The following is a 24136-nucleotide window of genomic DNA, read 5'->3' on the forward strand; positions in this document are numbered from 1 at the left end:
TGGACACTAGTCTTCATCTATATATTTTAGCTGAAAGAGTTCCTTGCCTCCCCTCCAGCTCAGCTTATGTCAAGCAGCTGAGGACACTCATGTTGTGATCTCAGGCTGCAGTCCAAACCTAATGTGGCTTTATATCTTGTAAAAGTGTGTCAGCAGCACTGAGTCATTTTGTAGCAGTAAAAAAAATATTCTGTGGCTGCAGTGCAGTGAAATATTTAATCCTGCGCCTCTACAAGCAGAAAATCACTGCTGCTGCTGCTGAATCCAATTTCATACATATTACTTTAATATTGGGGAAATCAATGTTTTCTGTGAGTTAGGTTACTCAATTATTAGTCTCGCTCACCAGACCTTTCTCAAGAAAAGAAAGGTCTGGTTGGGCTGACTCTCACTTTAAGATTGGAGAAAAAAACACCCCGGCTGCTTGTATTTCTTTCAACCAATCACAATCGTTCTTGGCAGTGCCACAGCAACGGTGCGCTTGCAAAAATATTGCCGGGGGGAAACAGGTTTTGGTGTAACCCGCCCACAAAAATATCTCCTACAGGACACGATCCATGGCAGAAAAATGGCTACATCCCCGCAAGATCAAACACCACAAAAGTTAGAAAAGGACTTGTTGAAAACTGCAACCGGAGGTGGTAGGGCGGGACTTCAACGGGTGGCTCTTTCCGCCCAATGAGAGGCTGATCTTTGCAGCGAACTTCCACCCACTGAGACTACTCAATTATAGATAGATGGTCTGCTAACGCAGTGGGTCCCAACTGGTGGGTTGTGGTCCAAAATTGGGTTAGTGACTTGCAAACATGTCAAGTGTGTAAAAAAACACACTTTATCTTTAAGTACAGCAAATTTCCAGAATAGCTTTGATTTTGCCATTTTCTGCTGTAGAGTGAGCCGACATGGCCAGACGCAAGCGTTAGGCTGAATATATTTAACTGTGTGGACCTTGAATTAATGACTAAGGACAAATGTGGACCTCATGGCTCGACCAGTTGGGAACCACTGCGATAATACACACACACTTTTGCGTCCTGGTGACACAGTTTTGCATCTTTCAAAACTGTGTCAATAGTCACACACTGGCTGAAAATTTTGATTACACACTTTTTAAAGAGTCAAACACTGGGCCTCACTCACAGACCAATCTCAAGAAGAAACCCACCAACTCAGTTTTCAGAAATATTCTGACGTTCACCAGTGTTTTCTTATTTGGGATCTGAGAATCTACACACACTCAAGAGCACACATACACACATTTGAGTGCTGACATGTTTGTGCAAAATATTTGTTTATTGTGTTTTCTTCAATTCCACATCTGTGGGATGTAAATTACAATAATATTTTGCTTTTTTGTAATATTGTTTTGTATAACCGCTCATTCTAACGTGATGAAAACACAGCAATGCTTATTTTTAGGTAATTGTACACACACAGAAAACATGCTCACTATATTATATTCCATTTCTGCCAATATATCCCACTAAATCCTACGCACTGGACCTTTAACTACTCCACTCTGCTTCTACTCTGTATTAATTATGCTGACCCTCCTCCTACCTTCGTTTTGAGCACGCAGACATGAAAATGATCTCAACCTTCTCATTTGATCTCTTAATAAAAAAAAAAGCTAATAAGTGTATTTCCCAAAAAACTATTCTTTGAAGTGCAGCCTCTCAGCAGTGAAGCTGCTAAAGAGCTGTTGCTGTTGAGTGGTTAGAAGCACCGTGGGTAGCTCTGCAGCATTAATGTGTCACCATTTGCCTTTCTGTGTGAGTGAAAGTGTGAATGTGAATGTGCCTGATTAATTAGAATTAGAATTAGAATTAGAATTACATTAAAAAATATATTTTTAACCAAAAGGCCTTTTACATAAATTAAATCAAATACCCAGCTGGATAAAATGTTCTCTGACATGTAACCATGGCTCTGACATCTATTCCTACAACCTCTCAAGTAATGGCCAGATTCTTTAGTGAGACACCTTCTGTCACTCGTAGAAAGTGCGAGGTATCCAACCAACTGACTCTCCTGCTGCTGCAGGCTTGATAGTCTGCAGTTGACCCTGAACTAAGCACAAAAGCACCCCACTGCTATTGTAATCAGGCTTTTCTTTTTCAAACCTTTTCGGAAAAATCATTTTCTTCCCTGTAATTCCTCATGCACTAAGAAAAGCATCATAACCAGCTCTCTACTTATGAATTTCTCCAGCAGACTCTGTGGGTGAGGACCCGCTCCCAGTGTAGATATAAACTGCTCAATGTAACGATTCTTATTTTCAGGTGATTATACACTAATGAAAACATACTTATTGTATTATATTATATTCCTGCCAATATATCCCCCTAAATCCTACGCAGTGGAACTTCAATATACGAACATTTCAATTTGCATTAATTATGTTAAATGGGAACCCTACCATCCAATGATTAGTGACTGATCACACTATTTATAAGCCTAAATTAGGCCTATTAGCCCGATCTCGCTCTAAAGTCACTGAAATCTGACAATTGGAAACTAATGAAAAAAGGTGTCTTTTAACATCGGTGTGATACGTGGCAATGGCACTCGTGGCATCAGGAGGAAACGCAGCGGGACAAGGACCAAAGTTAATGCGGCAAAAGTCCGACTGGGGCAAGAGAGAGAGGTGGTGATTGGGTCCAATAAACACTGACTCTCACCCAAGAGAGCGGTGGTGGCGTCCCGTAAGACTCTACATCCAAACCCTGTTCTTTTTTTTACTAAACCTACTCTGAAATCGGCAAAATCCAGCGCTTGGGCAGTGCCTTGTGGTGTCAGAAACCAACGAAAAAGGTGTTCTTTAATGTTGGCATGATTCGTGGCCAGTTGCTGTTATAGTTTAACGATGCCCAGTGGCATCAGGGGGAGTCGCGGTGAGACAAGGACAAAAGTTAAGGCGGCTAAAATCCGAATGGGGTGGGTGAGAGTGGTGCTGGATGGGTCCAACAAACACTGACTTTCACCCAAAAGAGAGCTGTGTTCGCGTCCCGTAAGATACTAAAGCCAAACCCTGTTGTTTTTTCCGAAATCTAACCACTTCCTGTTGTTGCCTAAACCCAACCATGTGCGTTTGTTGTTGAAGAGGGAAAAAAAACATCTTTGCAGTGTTCTACCAACGAAGGGCGTTTATTTTTGAAAGAGACGTTCAATATCTTGCAAAAACGGAAGTGTATTTTGGAAAAGAGAACTTGACACGGTGTCCCAGAACGTCAACAACCAACGCACCCAGGGTACTTGTCACGTCGTATGTGAACGTGGAAAGTCCATGACCAAATGTTAATATGTGACAAGATCGGAGTGAGAATGTGTTCAAACCTAACCATGTGTTTTTGTTGCTGAAGGCAAAACAAAGTCAGTTGTTTTTGTTTGTTGTTAATTGTTTTTGAATTTTCACCATCTTAAATAGTAATTGTGCTTTGGCAACACATAAGAAATGTCATGCCAATAAAGCTTATTGAATTGAATTGACAAGGCCAAGTCTGTCTTCCTCCAGTGGTCAGCGTCTCTCTTCTGCATTTAGAAATATTTGTTTTTGACCTCAGACTTGAGATTGAACCTTTTCTTGACTTCATCTGTCGTGCACCCTTCTGCGGGTACAGCATTGATTGAACAAGTAATAGCATCCCATGCATTTTCTTTTGTTATTTTGTATCCAATTTTGACTTTACTAACTGTGGCAGTACTTTCGGTGCTCGCTTCCTGTAGAAGTACCTCCACTTCAAAACTATTGATTTTTGTGTGTGTGCGTGCGTGCGTGCATACTTTGATTTTTAATATCTGTGTCCACACAGCCCTGGAATCTTATGTCCTTTCATGGGAGTACTGGGTACTTATATGCTAACTGGATCAATGGGTAAGCACTTTTAATTTACAAGGACACTGGGATTCTTTATTATAAGAAAACAGGTGCAAACAATTCTGCGGTTTAAGACAATGAGATGAGCACAGTCTCACGCCGAAGTCGTCGAAATCCAACACTTGGGCAAGGACTTGCAGCATAAGGAACCAATGAAAAATAGTCCTTTAACGTCAGCATGATAGACAGCTGGTTATAGTCTAACGGCTCTCGGCAGCGTCAGGGGGAAATGCAGCGGGACAAGAACAAAAATTAAGGAAGCAAAAGTCCAAGTGGGACGGACAGGAGGAGTGGTGGATGTGTCCAACAAACACCAACTTTCACCCAAGAGAGCGGAATTTGCATCCCGTAAGAGTCTAAAGCCAAACCCTGATCTTTTTTCCTAAACCTAACCACGTGTTTTTGTAGCCTAAACCCAACCATGTGTGTTATTGAGGGAAAAAAATGTCAATTTGCCGTGTTGTACAGACATAGTGTGTTTATTTTGAAAGAGACTGTATGTAAATGTTAAATTTCCTGTGATAATGGAAGAGTATTTTGAAAGAAGACAATACATGTAACAGGAAGAACTTGACACAGCATCCCAGAACGTCAACAACCAACGCACCCAGGGTACCTTGCACGGTGTATGTGGACGTGGTCCATGACCAAACATCGATATGTGACGAAGTCGGAGTGAGAATGTGTTGCATAAATATGACGTACACTTTTCCCAGGAAATTGCTCAAGAACAACAACAGGAAAAAATGTAGAACGATATTGGTGAATGAGGCCAATTGATCATTCTCTATGTGACTGTGAGAGACGGGAGATGGATGCTCTCTGTCGCACATTTCAGAGATAATAAAAGGAGATATGGCAGGATGAGGTGGAGCCCAGGCAGTGAGTGCACAGAGAGACTCAGCGGCTTCAGCCACGCACTTGCCAAGTCGAACCAGATTACACTTTGAACAAGGAGAAAATCTTGTCACCCCAGCTCAAGAGACGGAGTAAGAACTCTCTGAAATCTCTCCCTCTCTCTTCTGTCGCTGGCTCCCTCCTCCTGCTGCACCTCCATTTCAACATCTTCCCACACATCTTCCCACAAATGACATCTGCTGCCTCTCTCCACCGGCTGAGAAGCAAACAGTGTTGGATGAGTGCTTCCTTTTTTTAATCTCTTTTGAAAACTTGCAGTGAATGTCACCACGTCGGTGCAGCTAAAATGAATATCCGAACATTAGGACTCCTCAGTGCAGCCCATTTGACTCCGCAAATGACTCTCCTCTGTTTTTAATGTTTATGAATACAGTACAAGCTCTCTGTGATATAAGCAAGAGGGATACAAAGCTCTGAATGGCTTGATTTACATTTCACAAGTAACAGAAGAGGAGAAATGAGAGACAGATTTAGGGAAAAAATAATTTGCTTTGATGCTTTCCTCTCTTTGTCTTCACTGCCTTGTTTGAGAGCCGGTATCTTATGATAAATGGACCGCGTTTATACAGGGCTTTCTAGTCTTAGCAGCCACTCAAATTGCTTAACACAAGCACCATTTCGTATCTCGTCCAAGGACATTTGACATGAAGATTGCAAGGGCCAGGGGTTGAACCACCAACCCTCCAATTGGTGGATGTCCACTCTAGCTCCCAAGTCACAGCTGCTCCATTAAAGAACTCTTGTTTGAAATGTGGCTTACTGAGTTTTTACCCCAATGCAAACCACAGATTTGTTACATCTGCATGTTATTATGCAATGAATACATTGCAACTTTAGGCAGTTGTTCATTTGGTCAGGTTTAGGCACAAAAAAACACTTGGTTACAGTTAGAAAAAAGATCATATTTTGGCTTACAGTTCCCAGTTTTGGGGGCACAATCCCTGCTGGAAAACATTAACTTTTCCTGGCACTATCACTAGTGGAAAAAAGCGACAGGTTGCTACAAAATGCCCATGTTTGGTGCCTCAAAAGTCCCACAATGATAGAAACTAACAAGCTGATTGAGGCAGCAGTAGACTAGCAGCTCCCGTGTTCAGCAATGTAGAATTACTGCTTTTGTTAATGGAGTCTGGCTTTGAAGAGAGCAGAGATTCGATTTTTTTTAATTGGTGCAAAATATACACAGTGGTGATTTTACAGGTACAAAACAAACCAAAAAAATGATCATACAAGGACAAAACAAGAAAATAGGGTGACATACAGAGCTTGACTAGGTATAAATGTAAAAAAAAAACATAGCAAACCAATTAAGGATAATTATTAAGAAAGAAATAATAGAGATTATAATAATACATGTACATGTTGACAAATAGGTGATGAATATGTGATGAAAAGGGAGTGTTGAAAAAATGAATTTAAATAAATGAACTAGTCCATACCCATTGGTAGCTTTGTCACCTTCTACGATGTCAGTCCTCAATGCCTATGTGCAGTTTCACGTAGATTGACCACGTCAGTGAGTAGAAAAACGTGGGACAGACAGAATGACTGACTGACAGAATGACACACTGACAGTTTCCGTGATTATGTACAGCATACCATACCATGACTTAGTCATACCAAAAATTAGAAAAAAACAACACTGGGCCACAGGGGGAGCCACAGCGATCGGTCGCATTTTAGCCATTTTTAAGCATTTTTCTGTTGTTATAGCGCCACCCAGTTGCCAATTACAGTTAAATTTCTCCAGTCACCTTGAGGCGTCCTGTTCTACATATCTACCAAGTTTAGTAAAAATCGATACGGCGGTTAGGCCTAGATAAGAAATCAGCTCTCTAGCGCCCCCATTTTGTTTGATGGGGTCAATAATGGAGGGGTCCCCTCAGATTATGTGTGGTCGTATGCCTACAAAGTTGCGTGGTGATCAGTGAAACCCTTGAGATATTATACACCTTTATGTGATGAGCCACACCCTCCGCAATATTCATTGCCTTTGTTCACCGAGTTTCATGCAGATCGGTCAAACTTCCTAGGAAGAAATCGATTTTAAGTATTATTCAAAAAATTCAAAATGGCGGAAAATCTGTAGAACCGGAAGTTATGGGTTCTTGAGGTAAATTTGTTTCTTTAATGAGGAGAGGCATCTCTGTGCAAAGTTTCATGTCTCTACGACATACGGGGCATGAGATATGCCCATTCAAAGTTTGCAATTTCAATTGGTTGCTATAGCGCCCCCCTTTGGCCAATTGATGTAATATTGCTTCATTCGCATCCTCCCATGACCCTCTACCACTGTGCCAAATTTCACATGGACTGACCAAGTCAGTGAGGAGAAAAACATGGAACAGAGACACACCCACAGACAGACAGAGTTTTTGTCATTATATAGTAAGATATAGTAAGATATTCAGCTGCTGTAGTATGAGGTTTGGGGGCATCTGGCAGGTGATGTTGAGGGCTGGCTGCTCTATAGTTGAGGTATGTGTAGATGGGGGCATCTGTGTCACCGGCAGTATGAGGAGGTAGTTACCAGGGTAAGAGTGTGCATGTCTTTGTATGTGTGTATGTATACGTCATAAGGATATTTTATGTGTTTTGTTTGTCTAAAATGTTTGAATTGGGGGGGGCAAAGCCAGGAAAACACAACTTCAATGTAACTCGTGATGAGTAATTGATATAAAAATGCTCATTTAGGGGTAAAGTGTTCCTTTAAATGTGCAATTTGGTGCCATTTATTTCTTTGCTCCATGAATGCTTTGAGTGCAGATGGACACTAAATGACCAATGACCTAACATTTTTTTATTCAGCCTGTCTCTGCAGGGAAGCTGAGATTCAGTTTTCAAAGTAGCCACTTCTAAAAACTGAGGCAGAACAAAGTAGTTCTCAAGCAGTGATTTCACAAAGTGCTTCTCGCTTTTCTAACATTAACGTCCACGTCCCCTGCCTGTCTTTTTGTCCCCCTGCTTTTCCTTGGTGTGTGTGTGTGTGTGTGTGTTCCCGCTTCCTCTCCTTCAGTTTGATGTCAGGTCTGGCTGCCTTGGATGCCAAGTGCTCTAGCCGCCTGGGCATCATGACCATCTCCTACTACCTCTGGACCACCTTTGTTGCCGTGGTCGTGGGCATCGTCATGGTGTACATCATCCACCCGGGCGGAGCTGCTCAGAAGGAGGACTCTGAGGACAGCAAGAAGCCGATGACCAGCTCTGCTGACGCTCTGCTGGATCTCATCCGGTAAGTGACTGTCACGTATTTTCTTTGACATGTTAGCTCAGAGGAAACTGTCACCATCCTTATAGGAACGTTTAAATATAATTTCAAACTGGGGTGCCATGTGGTGTCTTGTCTGTTCATGTGTTGGAGATGTAAAAAACACTTAAATAAATTAACTAATTGACCATCTTTATTATTTTTTCCATCTCTCCAACTGTGGTCCACCATGAGGGCCTTTAAAGTTCCGTGTAACACACTACCTACTACTCACAAGATGCATAAATATGAGATAAACAAAGTCAGACAAGGAGTTCAGTGTCAGATTTTCCTCCTTACTGGTAATTGCTTCTCTCTGCACATCTAACAGGTGGGACCTAGAGGTACCTCTGTGGGATAGCAGTTGATAACGAAGTTGAGGAACTATATTATTGACTCAGCTTACTTCTTGAAATATTGATCTCTGCACAGACGCTCTAACTGGCTTATTTATGCACATGTTTTAGAACTTTTCTCCTATTATTTTACTTCTTAATGATGCGTTCAGTTTAGTTAAGTTTAGTTTATTTGCACATATATGAATAGAAAATACAGAAAAAAGAAATTTAAAGTTAAAACATGCCATACAAATAGCTGATGAAGATACCGCCCCTATTTAATAACAGCAATCACACATTAAAAGAAAAAGATAAAAGCAAAGACTGCACAACTAAACAAAAGTTCCAGACTAAGACGTACTGCAAAATTGCTAAAGATGTGCAATTTACAACAAAAAAAACAAAAAACAAATTACAATTGAATCAATGAAGTGTTGAGTCTTTGCAAATCAGAGTCCTTTTCAGATGTTTTCCGAATAACAATTATGTAGATGTTGATTGCAGAGATGGAGGAAGGTTGCACCAAAGAGATGCTCCTTCAATGAACACTGATTCAGACAAGTCAGACAATATGACGGTGTCTTGTGGAATATGAGTGAATGTCTCAGGAAGAAATAGTTCTGGAAAACACGCGGCAAGTCATGAGTTAGATGTACATATTCATACATGAATACATAAGTCTGGTTTATGCTCACATTAAAAATTGATGAAAGCTGATATTTTCTAAAAAGAGAAGCAGATGAGTCATTTTTTTCCAGCAAAGCAGAACTGATCAACCAGTGAACAAACTCTAGTTATAACACCAATTGGCTTCATATTTTTTTTACAGACAAGTTCAATATGGTATTTTTAAGTTAGTTTTTCGTCTACTATTACCCCTAGAAATTTAATATAAGGAACCTGAGTTACTCCGACATTTTCTATGAAAATTTTTGGGTTCATCTTTGTTTGTTTTTTTTTTAGGTCTTTGACACAGAATATCATGAAGTTTGATAAGTCAACCCTAGCGCTGACATACGAACAAAGGCGTATAACATTAGCTGGCCTGACTGCTGAAATAAAGATGTTAGACTTCCACTAGCAACCACCACACATGCTTACAGTCTGGTTTCATCATTGATTAACACTTATTTTGAGATTATTATTATGGTAGTTATATACATTGTAAGTTGGGCCAGGGAATGGAAATGAAATTAAATATGTGCATGATGGAATCACAGTTGATGATGTAACTCTTGGATAATGAAATGCATACTCCCTGAGTCTGAAAATGAAAAAATTAATCACAAAATTTAATCAAATACCAACCCGGTCTCACTCTGAAGTCATTAATATCCAGCACTTGGGCAGTGACTTGCAGCGCCAGACACTGAGAAAAAAAAGTCGTTCTTTAACATCACCATGATGTACAGCCGGTCGCCGTTATAGTTTAAGGGCGTTCGTGGCATCAGGGGGAAATGGGGTGGGACAAGAACAAAAGTTAAGGTGGTGGATGGGTCCAACAATCACCAACCTTCACCCAGGAGAGCAGTGTTCATGTCACGTAAGATTATAAAGCCCAACCTTGTTCTTTTTTTCCTAAACCTAACCACGTGCTTTTGTTGCCTAAACCCAACCATATGCATTAGTTGTTGGAGGGAAAAAAAGTAGCTTTGCGGTATTGTACTTAAGTAGTGCTTTTATTTTGAAAGAGACCGTATGTAAACGTTAAATTTCCTGTGAAAATGGAAGTGTATTTTGAAAGAAGACAATGCATGTAACAGGCAGAACATCCAAGAACGTCAACAACCAACACATGTCGTATCAGGACCAAACATCAATATGTGACAAGGTCGGAATGAGAATGTGCTCCAAATACAAGGCAACATCCATTGGTCCTGGGGCAAATGATTGTCAATAGAATAGAAAGGCTCAGAGTCATCAAACTTTGGTCAGAATTTCAACAAACTGGCACGAGATCATTTTCATAAAAAAGGAAAAATCGATAAAAACATAAACACGTATCAACTATCAGCAAAAATGAAAGCAGACTAAAAAGGTATTTTAAGCCCTGAGAGTAAACAGTATTTTCTGCTCTGTATGTTTTTCTGAGAGATGTGTGAAAGAGAGCGCTGTGCAAATGTCAGCATGTTCATTACAGACGCTGCACACGGCACACGTTCATTTAAAGCTATTTTATGTAAATGTCTCCCTCTGCGTGCCGTTTCACGAGGACTGAAGTCGAGGAAGTGCTTGAGGTCAGAGCACAAAGCCCTGAGCCTCGTGTGCCAGTGGGTTATTGTGCTAAGCTAATTAGCGCTGCTGAAGGATGGAGCGGGTGTGTTTGAGGTGAACCTGGGTCAGCCGTGCAGTGAGAAACATGACGGTGAGCCTCTGAGAGCCACTGTGTCAGTGTGACAGTCGGTCAGTGGGATAAAGACGACGGCCTGTAACGCAGAGAGCGGCTGAGCTGCGACTGCACCTCCAGAATATTTAAATTTATCATGATATTTGACCACAAAATGCACAATGAGCTACAGTGTGTTTTAATTTGAAAGATAATTCATGTTGTCATTTAATTCTTGTAATTCTTTTTATCCTTTGTTGATTTTGCTATTGTCTTTGACATGCTTGAGAATTTTGAGAACAAAATTAAATCATTGTGAGAATAATTGTTTTTTGAATGAGTCGCTCTGAATCTGAATGTAAAAAGAGGGAGCAATAAACTGGCCAAGTCCATGAAATCCAACTATGTACTGATCATGTGGCAGAAGTGAAGCTCTGTCGTTCACGGTTCTCAGTGCATGTGTGTGTGTGTGTGTGTGTGTGTGTTTTACAGAGCACAGCTGTGCTTTGGATTTATCCGGCAAAGCTTCTTTACAGCCTTCATCTATTGTGCAGGCATACTATATCGGTGCACTCACAAATGGGCCCAACTGCCTGCACTCGTGTGTGTGTTTGTGTGTGTGATGATAATGCATAATAAGCACAGTATGCATGAATGTGTGCATGTTTCGTTGTATTAAAGGCACTGGAGTCAAGTGCTTCATTAGCCTGCTTTGCTCTGTCTCGGACACAGGATACGCTGCTGAGTGGCTAAGTGGTCAAATCCACAGAAAACACACAACACTACAGTCGAGCGAGCTGCACCATATTGTCCCAGTATATCTTCGCCATATGTCTTTTAAGTAAATGCACAAGCTGCAAAACACAATATGCCTTTAATCTCTCTGCATCTGAAATGTGCTGTCTGAGTTTCGATTGTGGTCCGAGCTCTGTGTTGATGTGGGATTGACAGCCAGCGCTAATGCAACGCAGATTCTGTTGTGATTGACAGACACTCTCCTGAGCATAAAGAATGAGCATGATGTATTGTATTCAGGGGCATGCATTTAAAAGGCAGCAGCCTTCACCACAAACAAAACACTCCATAGAAAGATGGAGACAATGTTGCTGCTGATTCAATGTATATTTTGTACATTTTTTGTTAATTTATTCTTGTTGTCAAAGATTCTCACCAAAGTGCTAATTATTATTTAGAATGAATTAATCTGACACTGAAAGGCAGATATTAAAAATCTGTGTTTTTGTGTCACTGCTAGTGTTATTGGCCCTTATCTATCAAACTAACGTAGAAACCAGTGCAGATCTGAGGGCAGAAATCATCTTACGATCAGGTCCACGTGTGATTTACTATAACTCGCAGCATTCACAGACAAACACTTCCGTCTTCATCTGGACACATTTTCCCCACAAATACAACATGTTAATGTTATTAGCACAAGCCTATGGCATTCATTCATTCATTCATTCATCTTCTAACCGCTTCATCCTCTTGAGGGTCGCTGGGGGGCTGGAGCCTATCCCAGCTCGGGCGAGGGGCAGGGTACACCCTTGACAGGTCGCCAGACTATCGCAGGGCTGACACATAGAGACAAACATTCACACCTATGGACAATTTTTAGAGTTATCAATTAACCTAGTCCCCAATCTGCATGTCTTTGGACTGTGGGAGGAAGCCAGAGTGCCCGGAGAGAACCCACGCTGACACGGGGAGAACATGCAAACTCCACACAGAAGGGCTCCCACACCCGGGATCGAACCGGCAACCCTCTTGCTGTGAGGCGACAGTGCTAACACCACACCACCGTGCCGCCCGCCTATGGCATTTTACACTGTATAAATTAGCCTAGCAGCTAGTGGACTTTTCCTCTACTCATATAAAACCAGGGACAACAGCAACATTTAACAAAGGTAACGGTGCAAAATTCAGCTCCATTACAGCTCACAAGGTTCACTGACAAAACAACTCTTATACTAAACATGTTTTCCAAACAAATGTAACATGCTAACATTATTAGCACAAGCCTATGGCATTTTACATTGTGTAAATTAGCCTAGCAACGAACGGAGATTTCCTCTGCTCATATGAAGCCAATATAAATCACACACAAAACTTAAAATGCTATTTTTGTGGAGGCTTTATTGGCTTCACAATTCATTGTTTCTTATTTGTGAAATTAATTTAATAAAAGCTTTGTTTCCACTGAAGGAAATGGTTTCAGCTTACAAGAATAGACAGGAGGTCTGCGTCACTGTGACGTGTAGTTACATTTCTGAGGAGGTGCATGTCAGCCTAAGGCATAGGGTACTACATTGACACACATTGAGGTTTGCCTGAAATTTGTTTGCTTTGTAAATCAGAACCATTGTGTTTTATGTGCTCTATAGTGTTCCCGCTGTTTCCACACTTCAACTGTTATAATACAATTAGTCATGAGAGTAAATGCATACAGACTGTGAGTGATGCTGTGTGCACAGTTGATAACATTGTTCATCACAGTGTGGGTTATCGACCTGGACCAAATTTCCTTGTGTTTCTGTGTCTAAGTGACAACAAGTGACCTTAGGGGTGGGCAATACCACATAATTTATTTTCGATCTGATGCCAAGTAATACAGGGCCAGAATCTTCCATATTAACACCAATACTACTTATGAACAAAGAGGCTTTGGTACTTTCATGTACAAGGAGAGCAGTGTGTCATGATTTATGAGGTGAATAATCAGTTTGCTGACAGCTAATGATGACCTATTACAGTATGAAAATGTAACATTAATCAACACTGAAGATCCTTCTTTTTTTTTTTTCATTTATTTTCCGTAACTGCTTATCCTGTTGGGAGTTGCGGTGGTGCTGGAGCCTATCCCAGCTGACACTGGGCGAGAGGCAGGGTACACCCTGGACATTCACGCCCGCACTCACACCCATGGCCAGTTTAGAGTCACCGATTAACCTGCATGTCTTTGGACTGTGGGAGGAAGCCGGAGTACCCAGAGAAAACCCATGCTGACACGGGGAAACATGTCCACACACCCACACCCCAGTTTGAGCCAGGAAACCTCTTGCTGTGAGGCAACAATGCTAACCACTGCACCACCGTGCTGCCCACATGCAGAAGATCCAAACTGACTAAAATATTAACTTAGCAACAATACAGGTGTTTCTGTGTCAGGGGTCTGGATGATGAAGCATTTCCCTTTTCCTCCCTTTTTTCTGTTGCAGCTCCAAGTTCGCTTTCTTGTGGCCGTTACTGCAATTATGTGTCAAAGTCAGGGTGTGCGGCGTGTTGTTTGAGTGCACATAGCACGACAACAACAGGGGTAGCAAAGAGTGCGTCCACTAGATGTGCTCACGACAACAGAAAACATTACATTAAACATACAGTTTTACTCTTGAAATGCAAATGGGTGCAATGTAGAAGAGAGAATTTGATCCCTTTGCTGGCATCGATCCTACTGACACTGGAATCAATCACTCAGAGCATTTGTGCACCATCAATTTATGTCCCCTAAAGGTGCTTAGTTTTGCCACCGACGAGCTCGGACTGTTATTCCAAGTGTCTGACTGCAGAGATAGACCTTTTTCTTAAAGAGGAAGATCCTTTTTGTTGAACCAGAAACAGCTGCACAATCGCTATTGCCCCACCAACCAGACTCTATTTTGATAACCAGTAATTTTAGCGTGCACAGAGGCAGCATATTTTCACATCTAACTGGGTGAGTTAAGGGTTTATTTCAGCCAAATTAGAAGTGGCAATTGTTGGAACACTGGAAAGATGAATCAAGACAGTTCAAAATGAAGAGTGTTTCACTAAGATAAAATTGTTTATACCCGTTTGTTTTACTGTATTATTATATTGGTTTTTGTTTTCATTGCAAAACACTTTTTAAATTTTTTAAAAATATACAGTACATTAAGGGTTTGCTTTCAGGGCTGTGAATAATCTGCAGCAAATACTATATCAATTGGGAGTACTTCAACATTTCTATCTCAAGGGACTTCCTGGTTAAATAAAGGTTTAATTGATAGATATTAAATTCTTTATTGTTGGTGAACTAGTATCCTTCCCAAAGACACTTTAACATGTTGCCTTGAGCCATAGCAGCCTACAAGCAGCAAATAAGAGACGTTCATTCTATTTGTGTCCATCTAATTATCATTCCAGTGTAATAAACGTATACCTGTGGTGACCTGGCCCTTTTTCTTTGCCATGTGACAGCACTACAGTGCTCTGTAGCAATGCAATGTAAACAAAGGTCCAATTTAATCATTTGAAAAGAGCAAAAGCACACATAAAAATCATTGGAGTATGTGATTTAAATGGGATGACAGTGATTACAGTATATCTCCACCCATCCATACATTATCCATACAGTGCAGGGTCACAGGGAGGCTGAACCATATCACTCACATTGTGCAGGAGTTGATGGAGTACACCCAGCACATGTCACAATCACATGTCACAATTATACAGACAGATCACCACAATATAGAGTGTATAATTAGGCTGATTAGCATGTCTTTGGACTGTGGGAGGAACCTGCAGGAAAGTCACACGTGCACGTGAATATCATGCAAACTAGGTTCTCGAGTTTTTATCTCAGCACTGGTTTTTAGGCATCCATTCTCTTTCCACTCCACATATCCATAGTTCCTCTTTTTATTCACTTTGCCCACGTCTCCTTGAGTCCTCTCTGCCGCAGTTACTCCTTGCAGGCAGAGCAGTCGACATGCTTTTGCTCGGCTGAAATATTGCAACAAAAGTGGCCTTTTCAGGACAGTTATTTAAGTGTATTTCCTTCCTACTATCTGAGTAGCTTACAGCGAAAATAATGAAAATTGTTAAGAACTTCCTGTGCCGGGATCGATGCAGAAAAACATGCAGACTGACGGTACAAACCATCGGGGACATGAGGAGCATTATTGAGCTGGCTCCTGGTGAAAGCTGCCATCCCTCAGTAATTTCCACATATTGATTTAATGCCAGTAACATACGAGTTGTACAGAAGAGAATCAATACGTGTTTTAATTTTCAAGGGTAGAGGAGACACAGATTAAGTGATATTGCTAATAATGTTTTGCAGAGTACTTTGTGGCCATGGACATTTCATGAACAAAGACCACGCCAATAGAGTTAAAGGTTGCGATTGGTTTATTACACAAAATGGATGATGAGCATGAGGGGATGAAGGGACAAGGAAGGAAGGAAGGTGAGGGGAATGATGGAAGAAATTAGGGTCGGCGATAAGGTGTGCTTAAATACTTTAAGTGCAGAAATGGATGAGATTGAGGTGTGGTCTTTGTCCCCGAACGTAGTTATAAAACTTCATATTGCATGGTTTCATGATGGCATTAATAATTCTGCTTCAAAACATATTTCTTTACATTCAACAATTGTTTCCTTGCATGTGTTCTGTGATATTTTACCTAAAGAATACTTATAAATATATATATATATATATATATATATATATATATATATATATATATATATATCTGCCATCCACTAAACATTTCTCATCATTCTCTCCCCCAGCAACATGTTTCCAGCCAACCTGGTTCAAGCTACTTTTCAACAGGTAAGCAAAAATGTTGAAGGCAAAGACACACTAAAAAGAAAATTGGAAAAAAGATGTTCAAAGTGCAAACTGTCACAGCTGGCGTGTGGGCCAAGAGAGATTGGACCCACATGCAGACAGATGAGGAGGCAACAGGACAAGTTAGTGGTTTACTGGACAAACCAGAGTATGGATGAGGTGTAAGGCATCAATAGTCCAAGTGAGGCAGTAGATGCTGTAGACGGGTAACAAGCAGCAGTCCAATCACCAGAAGAAACCACAAACACAATAGATTTGTATGTTTCATACATATTAGATCAATGTTTTCAAAGTGATGTAGCTTAGATTACATGTATGAGCTGACTTAGTCATTGGGATGGTGGATAACATGACCCCTTGGTGAGACGACTGCCAAGATGCAAACCACTGTTCGAGACCAACAATAAACAAAAACGGGTGCTTTTTAGCGTGACATTGGCGGCACATCCAGCTGTGATTGTGCCACCAAATCCAGGTATTTTTAGGTATTCAGTGTAGGTGAAACAAAGAAATATAAATTTCCAACACATCAGCTACATAATAATTGACAAATGTTACGTATGCATGGCTTGCAGACTTGTACAATGCCAATATTTATTCCGGCAACTCGGTTGCAAGCAGACAGGTAACGTGTAGCAGTCAGGTAACAGGAAACCCACATTGCAATCAATGATGATTTGACAAAGGAACAAAGGAAATGGACAGGTACTTGTGGAGACTGGCTGAAGAGGGAATGAGACGCAGGTGAGGAGTTGAGTAGGAGAGACAAGGCAGAGCTGTTTAGGGAAGTAGGAACAGGTTTAGAAGAATGAGATACTGTAGTAGCGGGCTCAAGGACCGTCTTGATCATATGGCACTAATGCGTGGAGCAGGAACAGATGCGTTTCAATTAAGTTAAAAAGCCTTTGTGAGCAGATTTCTCAGGAGTCGGCTGATGAGGAAAGGAAGCAAAGTCTAAGGGATGAAAAAAATGGAGGGGCCTGGAGAATAGAAAGAAGGGACAGAGCAGTAAACAAACTTTGACACAAACAGCACCAATAGTTTAAAAGGTTAAAGGGAAAAAACTACATATTGTTCCTCTTACCTGTAGTGCTGTTTATCAGTCTAGATTGTTTTCTTGTGAGTTGCAGAGTGTTGGAGATATCAGCCGTAGAGACGTCTGCCTTCTCTCTAATATAATGGAACTGGATGTTTGTTTTAGGATCGACTTTAAAATCCTAGTGATTACTTTTACTTTTTAATTTTTACCATTAATACGGTTAGCAGGTGTAGTTTGGTGGAAAGAAAATAGTTCCTACATGAAACTGCTCACAACAAGGTCTGTGGATTATCTTGAGTAACCAGGTCATGATTTCTGGAAAGAGACACATTTTGGCACTTTGAGCACCACAAGCTGAGTGCCATCTAGTTCCATTATATTGGAGAGAAGGCAGACATCTCTACAGCTGATATCTCCGACACTCTGCAACTCACACCAAAACTATCTAGATTGGTAAATAGCACTACAGTTAAGAGGAAAATATGTATTTTTTAATTAGGGGTGAACTGCCCCCTTAAAGCAAAGACTGCAAACAGCTAGCAACAAATTACTTCTCTAAAGAATGAACATGTTCTTGTTTGTTTAAACTGTACAAAAAAAAAACCTGGGCCAGCTGTTTTCCATTTCCAGTCTTTATGCTAAGCAAAGCTAGTCTTCATATGTAGACATGTGGTCTAAAACTTTGCATCTAACTGTCGGCAAAGACAGTGAGTAAGTGCATTTACCAAAACTGTTCCTTTAATGGTCACTGTTGAGCATGGATGAATTACTGAATGGGCCTAACAGATACAGTCCCAGGGGCCCAAAGGCTCAGGGGACCCCTGGCTTTCGATTGCAAAATGTCACTCAAATTAACATGTACTGACCAGGAAGAGACTCAAAATGACCACAGAGAGACAAATAACAACCAAAAGAGACAAGAGATTACCTCGGAGAGACAGAAAACAGGGAAAGACTGCAGAATGTCCATGTGTCTTGCTTCTATGTAGGAGAGGTGGTTGGGCCCTTTGCATATATATTTCTTATTTTCTCTTTCACCAAGCAATTATTTGTTTCAGATAAACAGTAAAAATAAACATTAGCATATAGGGGGAGAAAGAGCAATCACCTTTATCAGAAAATACCATAGAAATGGAGATTATAAAATAACAGTGTCTACTGCGGATACTGTCATTTCACCACTGTAATGTGCCTAATTAAATGTTAACACCTCTGATATGAGCTCATGCTTATGCCATTATAATGTGCGAATCTGCTGCTTTAAATATCCATGTTTTTATCATCCTTGTGCTGACGTTGGGGCCTGTGCTCTGTTTTGATTTCAAGTATCGAACCCAGAGAGTCCCAGAGCTCATCCCCAAACCAACGGTGGCTCAGCTCTTGGATGAGACCACCACTCGCAGGGTCTACATCTACGGCATCCAGGATGACAACGGCACAGACGTCCAGAATTTCTCCCTGGATCTCACGCCGCCTCCTGATGTGATCATGAAAACATCCCCTGGTACCAGCGAAGGCATGAATGTGCTGGGAATTGTAATTTTCTCCGCCACCATGGGTAAGTGGTTGGCATGGATACTGCACACCAGCTTGAGTAACATACACAATAAATATGTAAATAAACAGCATAATAGAAGCCTTGGCACCAGCAGTATATATTTGCATAATTTAGTTTATATTGTGTTGCTCTCTCATGAGGAAGGCAGAGAACAAATAAAATGACAACACTCATCACTCTTCACTGTTGAGTGCTTCGTTGCATGTGTTTGGTTGATGCATTCATCCATTCGTGAATGCAACATGTTTGTTTTTTTTAATCCAGGGATAATGTTAGGAAGGATGGGACCCAATGGAAGCGCTTTGGTCAACTTCTGCCAGAGTTTGAATGAGGCCGTTCTGAAGATTGTCGCCATTGTCATCTGGTAAGAGTTGTATATTGGAAGTAAACAGCACCAAAATAAAGTAATAAAAGAAGTCGTTTTGGCCCAAACATTCTGGGGACTCCCTAAGAAGAACTGCCCCGAGAACTACATACCCTCAATGGGGTTTTTTCCGTTTGCATACGCACCACCAGTAGGAAAACTGAAGTGATGTAAGCCTATATCTACTTCATTTAGGCCCCGATCACACATAAAGCGTTTATTTTTTCCACATTAACTAGTATCTAGTTCCTAAAATGTTGAGGCAGAGGGTACTTGCTGTAGCTCTGGTTGAGGGTGAGAGGTTGTCAGTAAATAGTTTGTTGGTCACAGGGAAACAGAGATCTGTGTGGGTACATGAGACCCTAATAAAGAGGGTGGATCATGGGGAGTACCACCAGTTAGTCCAGGAGCTTCACCTCGCTGATGGCTGTTCCCAGGCACATTTTAGAGAAAACTCAGGGGCAGTTTGACAACCTGCTGTCTATCATTGGGCCTTATACTGTAGCTCTGGGTATCCAGCAACTGCTACCATCAGTTTCTCCACCATTGTTTACCAACTATAACCCTGTTGTCATGACCACTGCAGAAGGCCCGCCTCTCAAATCATCCAATTGGACAATGGGGAAAAAAATGACGAGGAAAGAGATGACATGGGGCACTTTTCCACTCTGAGTTGAAGTTTTTTCAACTCAAGGAATTCAGAGCGCTCCAGCAAAAATGCCAGCGTGAGGCACATTGCAGCGCAAACACTACGAGCACAAAGCTTCATTCTCCTTAAAAACAATTACAAAAATGTGTCTCCAACTGCCAAAAACCTGTCTGTGTGATTGGGGCCTTACTCTGCTTTTAATCTCGCAATTAGCTTTCTAACTGACTGATGTTAGTTGGGTGCTAGATTAAGCAAACACTGAAGCAAGCAACCCATTCGGTGCTTTTCTAAGTTATATAACGTTAACTGTGTTACTCGTAAGCATTTTCTTTATGTGTTGCCACGTGTACAAGGAGCTGCAAACCTTCTTAAGAGACTTGCACAGGCAGACTGCAGCTCCCGGTGTCACTGGAAATGGCATCCAAGGGCCCGATTGCTGAATCCTTTGTGCCCATCTTACCAGAATATGTTGGTCTGGGGCCAAGGATGGCATCTAGTTTGTTATTCCACTTGATCTTTTTTGGTTGTTGGAGTCTTAGGGTGCTTTCACACCTGCCCTGTTTGGTTCGGTTTAATTGAACTCAAGTTTGTTTGCCCCCTAAGTGCAGTTCATTTGGGCAGGTATGAACATAGCAATCGCACTCGGGTGTGCACCAAAACAACAAGCGTGATCCAACCTTGATCCGAACGAACTGCAGCCGCATGACACATTAGGCTCGTTCGAGATGAACTGCACCTCGCCTGAAAAGTAGACGAGAGCAGGCGGCCGCAGCGGGGGGCGGTGACAAAAAGCTGCGGTGAAGTTGGACAGTTTCCCGACAGTTTCCAGCAGCCTTCAGTCTGTACAGGAAGTCACAGACACACTTACATCCTGTCTGGAATGATGTCAGTTCATTAAAAAAGTGATCAGACCCATATATCAGTTTGTTTTCACCATCAGTCACACAACATGTTTTCTGTTCACAGAATAAACCTTCAGATCAGACAAATACAATCTTAATCTCTAGAATTCAACAAAAATGAGTAGTTTATCTAAAACGTCATCTTGTTGAGTCGACATCTGAACCAATCAGCTGTTAGATCAGGTGAGAGCCAGGCGGTGCAGTCAGTGGAGAGCAACTGCAGCGCCTGGCTCTAAAAACTGTGGCCGCCTCGCTCTCGCAGCTTTATCGCCGTCCACTTTTGTAAAACGTCAGAGCAAGTCGGGATGAAGTCGGACACAAAACTAACCGGCATGCATTGTGCGCCGATCGCCGGTGATCGAATCTGCGCAGGACTGGCTCATCTCGTACGAACCTATTGTTTGGGTTAAACATGATCATGTTACAGTCCTGGAGGATTATTAATGTGCACCTCCTCCTGTACTGCCTTAATATGCACATTCAGCACATCCAATGCATCAAAACATTGTTTTCTAGTTGGAGCCGCGCCTCGTTTTCAAACTGTATGGTTTGACTAAAATGAACAATGACAGCAATATAGTCCACGATGACCAGCGCTAAAATCAACCTGCGTAGTTGTCCCACCATTGTGACATTAGAAAGTGTCACATTTATCTTGTAAGTGTACTCTTCTTCAATGTTTTGTTTACTTCCTGGATTTTTCCCACATGGAAATTCTGACCAATCAAGAGCAGCTTTCTCACACAAGGCATTTGATCTGGTACACTTGTAAATGCTGCCGTGAGAACACAAACCAACTCTAAGCAATTATGCAACTTTGTGACAAAATCAGTCCCTGATTCGGACCAAAGCAAGACAACTCAAGGTCTGAAAGCACCCTTTCCTTCTTGTAATCCTGTTTAAGTGTCTTTATTTTATCTCTACATTGCCAGGATGGATGTAGTGGATTCCTAAGATAGCAGATTAAGAACAAATGCTATCAAATATTATTTTATTTTGCTCTGACGAGTCAAACCGTGTTGTATTTCTCATGTCACATATATGCCAAGTGAGGCCTTGACTTTAGTGTCGGTCCAAGACTGATACAGAACAGGTGTGAAGGGAAGACTCTGGGAACAGGGAAAGACTAACGAGACAGGTGTGACAGACAACAGGTGGGAAAACACACAAAGACAGGAAGTAAAACCGGACATGACGCAACAAAATAAAACAGAAAACAAGAGGTTCAAGAAACACGAACAGAAAACTCCAAAACAAAGTCTATAGGATGACAGAATATGAACAAAAACCCAGGATTATGACAGTTTTGTTATTCTTTATGAGCTGTTGTTTGTGTTATCTGTTAGCAGCCAACAGGTTTTTGAAAATGCCAGGTGCTGATGCTGATTTGGCTCATGTGTTGAACCAGTCACCGTACGCTTATGTTACTCAAGCTTCCTTCCTCTAAAGTAGCAGCAAAAAGGCTCCAGGCTGGAATATTCATGCTGAACAGATATTGGCTCCTGCGCTTCAGGCTCTGGTGGCTCGTCTCTGGAGAGTTGCAGGGTGACTCGCACTGGCCCCGAGGTTTCACGCCATCTCTCTCTGCCGTAGGCCTCAGTGTTGAGTCCCCAGCTTGCTTATTATTCCTTTTCATGCACATCCCACACCTGTTGCTTGTTTTGCTGATTACAGCCTGAGTGTTGTCACTGCACACTTCAGGGGCAGTAGGAAAAAAATGCCGCATGCAGTAACAGAGAGACAGCGTTCTCAAGCATGCATCTGATAAAATGATTAGAAGCAATTCAAATAAAAACACTCAAAAAAACACATGGTACCTAGATGATGTATCTTCATTGTCATGTGATTTATGCCTACCACATACTAAAAGACTTTGAAAAGACTTAAAAAGACTGGAGTCTGACACCCTGTGACATCTAAAGACAAAGTGAATTTTTAGTCATAGACTGTAAGATTTTGCAGACTGGGGATCTTGCAGTGTCACTATTTACAAGACTACAACTAGATTCCTTTTGAGATTATTTCCCATCCTGCTTCAGATGGAAAATACTACACCAAAATCCCTTTAAGAAATATCACAAATTTACAATTCCTCATGTGTCTGCAAAAACACATAACTCTAGAGACACAAGATAAAAGGCATCAGTTTTCTCATCAATTCAGCATCAATATAACCTATAAAACCAAACTGTATTCATGTACAAACTTTACACTACCACCTCCATTGGAGGCTGAGCTATTTTAGCAGGAGGAGAGCATGGGAATGAAAGGTGAACCATTTCAGATATTAAGATTTTTCACTAAAATAACAGATACATGCCGAATTAAACACTGCCTCTTGTTCACTCCACCAGTTTCTCCTCCTCCTCAGTATAAGAGAACCAAAACTTGTTCACATTCTTGTACCTCCCTGCAGTCCCCTCCATGTTTATGTCTACCCAGTTTCCTGCTTGGTGCGAGAGAAAGCGCAGCTATTGGTTGTTTTCAGAGTTCACATCATTAGACTTTAGTATTTGCAGGAGCCAAGGCTAAAAATATATAATAATACTAAACATGTTTGATTTTGTCGGAACGTTAAGACGAGAAAAATACTGACTTAAAGGAAGACTTAACCAGCAAAATGACCATTTGCATATCAGTTATTCATCATGTGTTACCTTGAAATTGTGAAGAAAACTTGATTCACATGCCCCCATAGAATATGAATCGGAAAAAGGTGAACATTCTACATGAATTGAAGTGAACAGAAATCACATGTAACAACAGCAAAACAATATCAAAACGTCTGTCATCATTTTAAATAAAAGCTGATACTGTAGCCGTCATTTTGTGAACGTGCACTCATACCTTCCCTCCGTCCATCACAGGTATTTCCCCTTTGGTATTGTGTTTCTGGTTGCCGGTAAGATCCTGGAAATGGACGACCCTTCAGCCATGGGGAAGAAGCTAGGTTTTTACGCCATTACAGTGGTAATGGGCTTGGTGCTGCACGGTCTGTTTATCCTGCCCGCCATGTACTTCTTCATCACTAAGAAGAGCCCTATCGTTTACATCAGAGGCATCCTGCAGGCCCTGCTCATCTCATTGGCCACCTCCTCCAGGTAAAAGTGTCAGATCTGACTTCACAAATTAAACTCTGCATTGGATTTGTATTTATTTATAAACATAGTGATTTATAAATGTGGGGACTCTGTGAACATACATAATTACCATGTCAGGTCACCTATAGTATTTGTGTTTCCGTCATGGTGTTTACTGGAACATCTTTGAATGAGTGCAACCATATAAGTTTATGGTTCACCCAAAAAAAAAAAAAAGAAAAGTA

General features: G+C 41.2%; 1 protein-coding gene across 1 annotated transcript in view; it reads left to right on the forward strand.

Moving 5' to 3' along the window:
* The window catches only part of slc1a7a (solute carrier family 1 member 7a), a 76598-nt gene that overhangs the window by 37826 nt on the left and 14636 nt on the right, over positions 1-24136 (forward strand). Inside the window, exons 3-7 of the mRNA XM_033649994.2 lie at positions 7812-8027; positions 16239-16281; positions 18665-18896; positions 19161-19260; positions 23679-23912. Of these exons, the coding sequence (XP_033505885.1) occupies positions 7812-8027; positions 16239-16281; positions 18665-18896; positions 19161-19260; positions 23679-23912 (825 nt within the window). The remainder of the gene's footprint in view (positions 1-7811; positions 8028-16238; positions 16282-18664; positions 18897-19160; positions 19261-23678; positions 23913-24136) is intronic.

Source organism: Epinephelus lanceolatus, chromosome 12 (assembly GCF_041903045.1).
Source record: "Epinephelus lanceolatus isolate andai-2023 chromosome 12, ASM4190304v1, whole genome shotgun sequence".
Lineage (NCBI taxonomy): Eukaryota > Metazoa > Chordata > Actinopteri > Perciformes > Serranidae > Epinephelus > Epinephelus lanceolatus.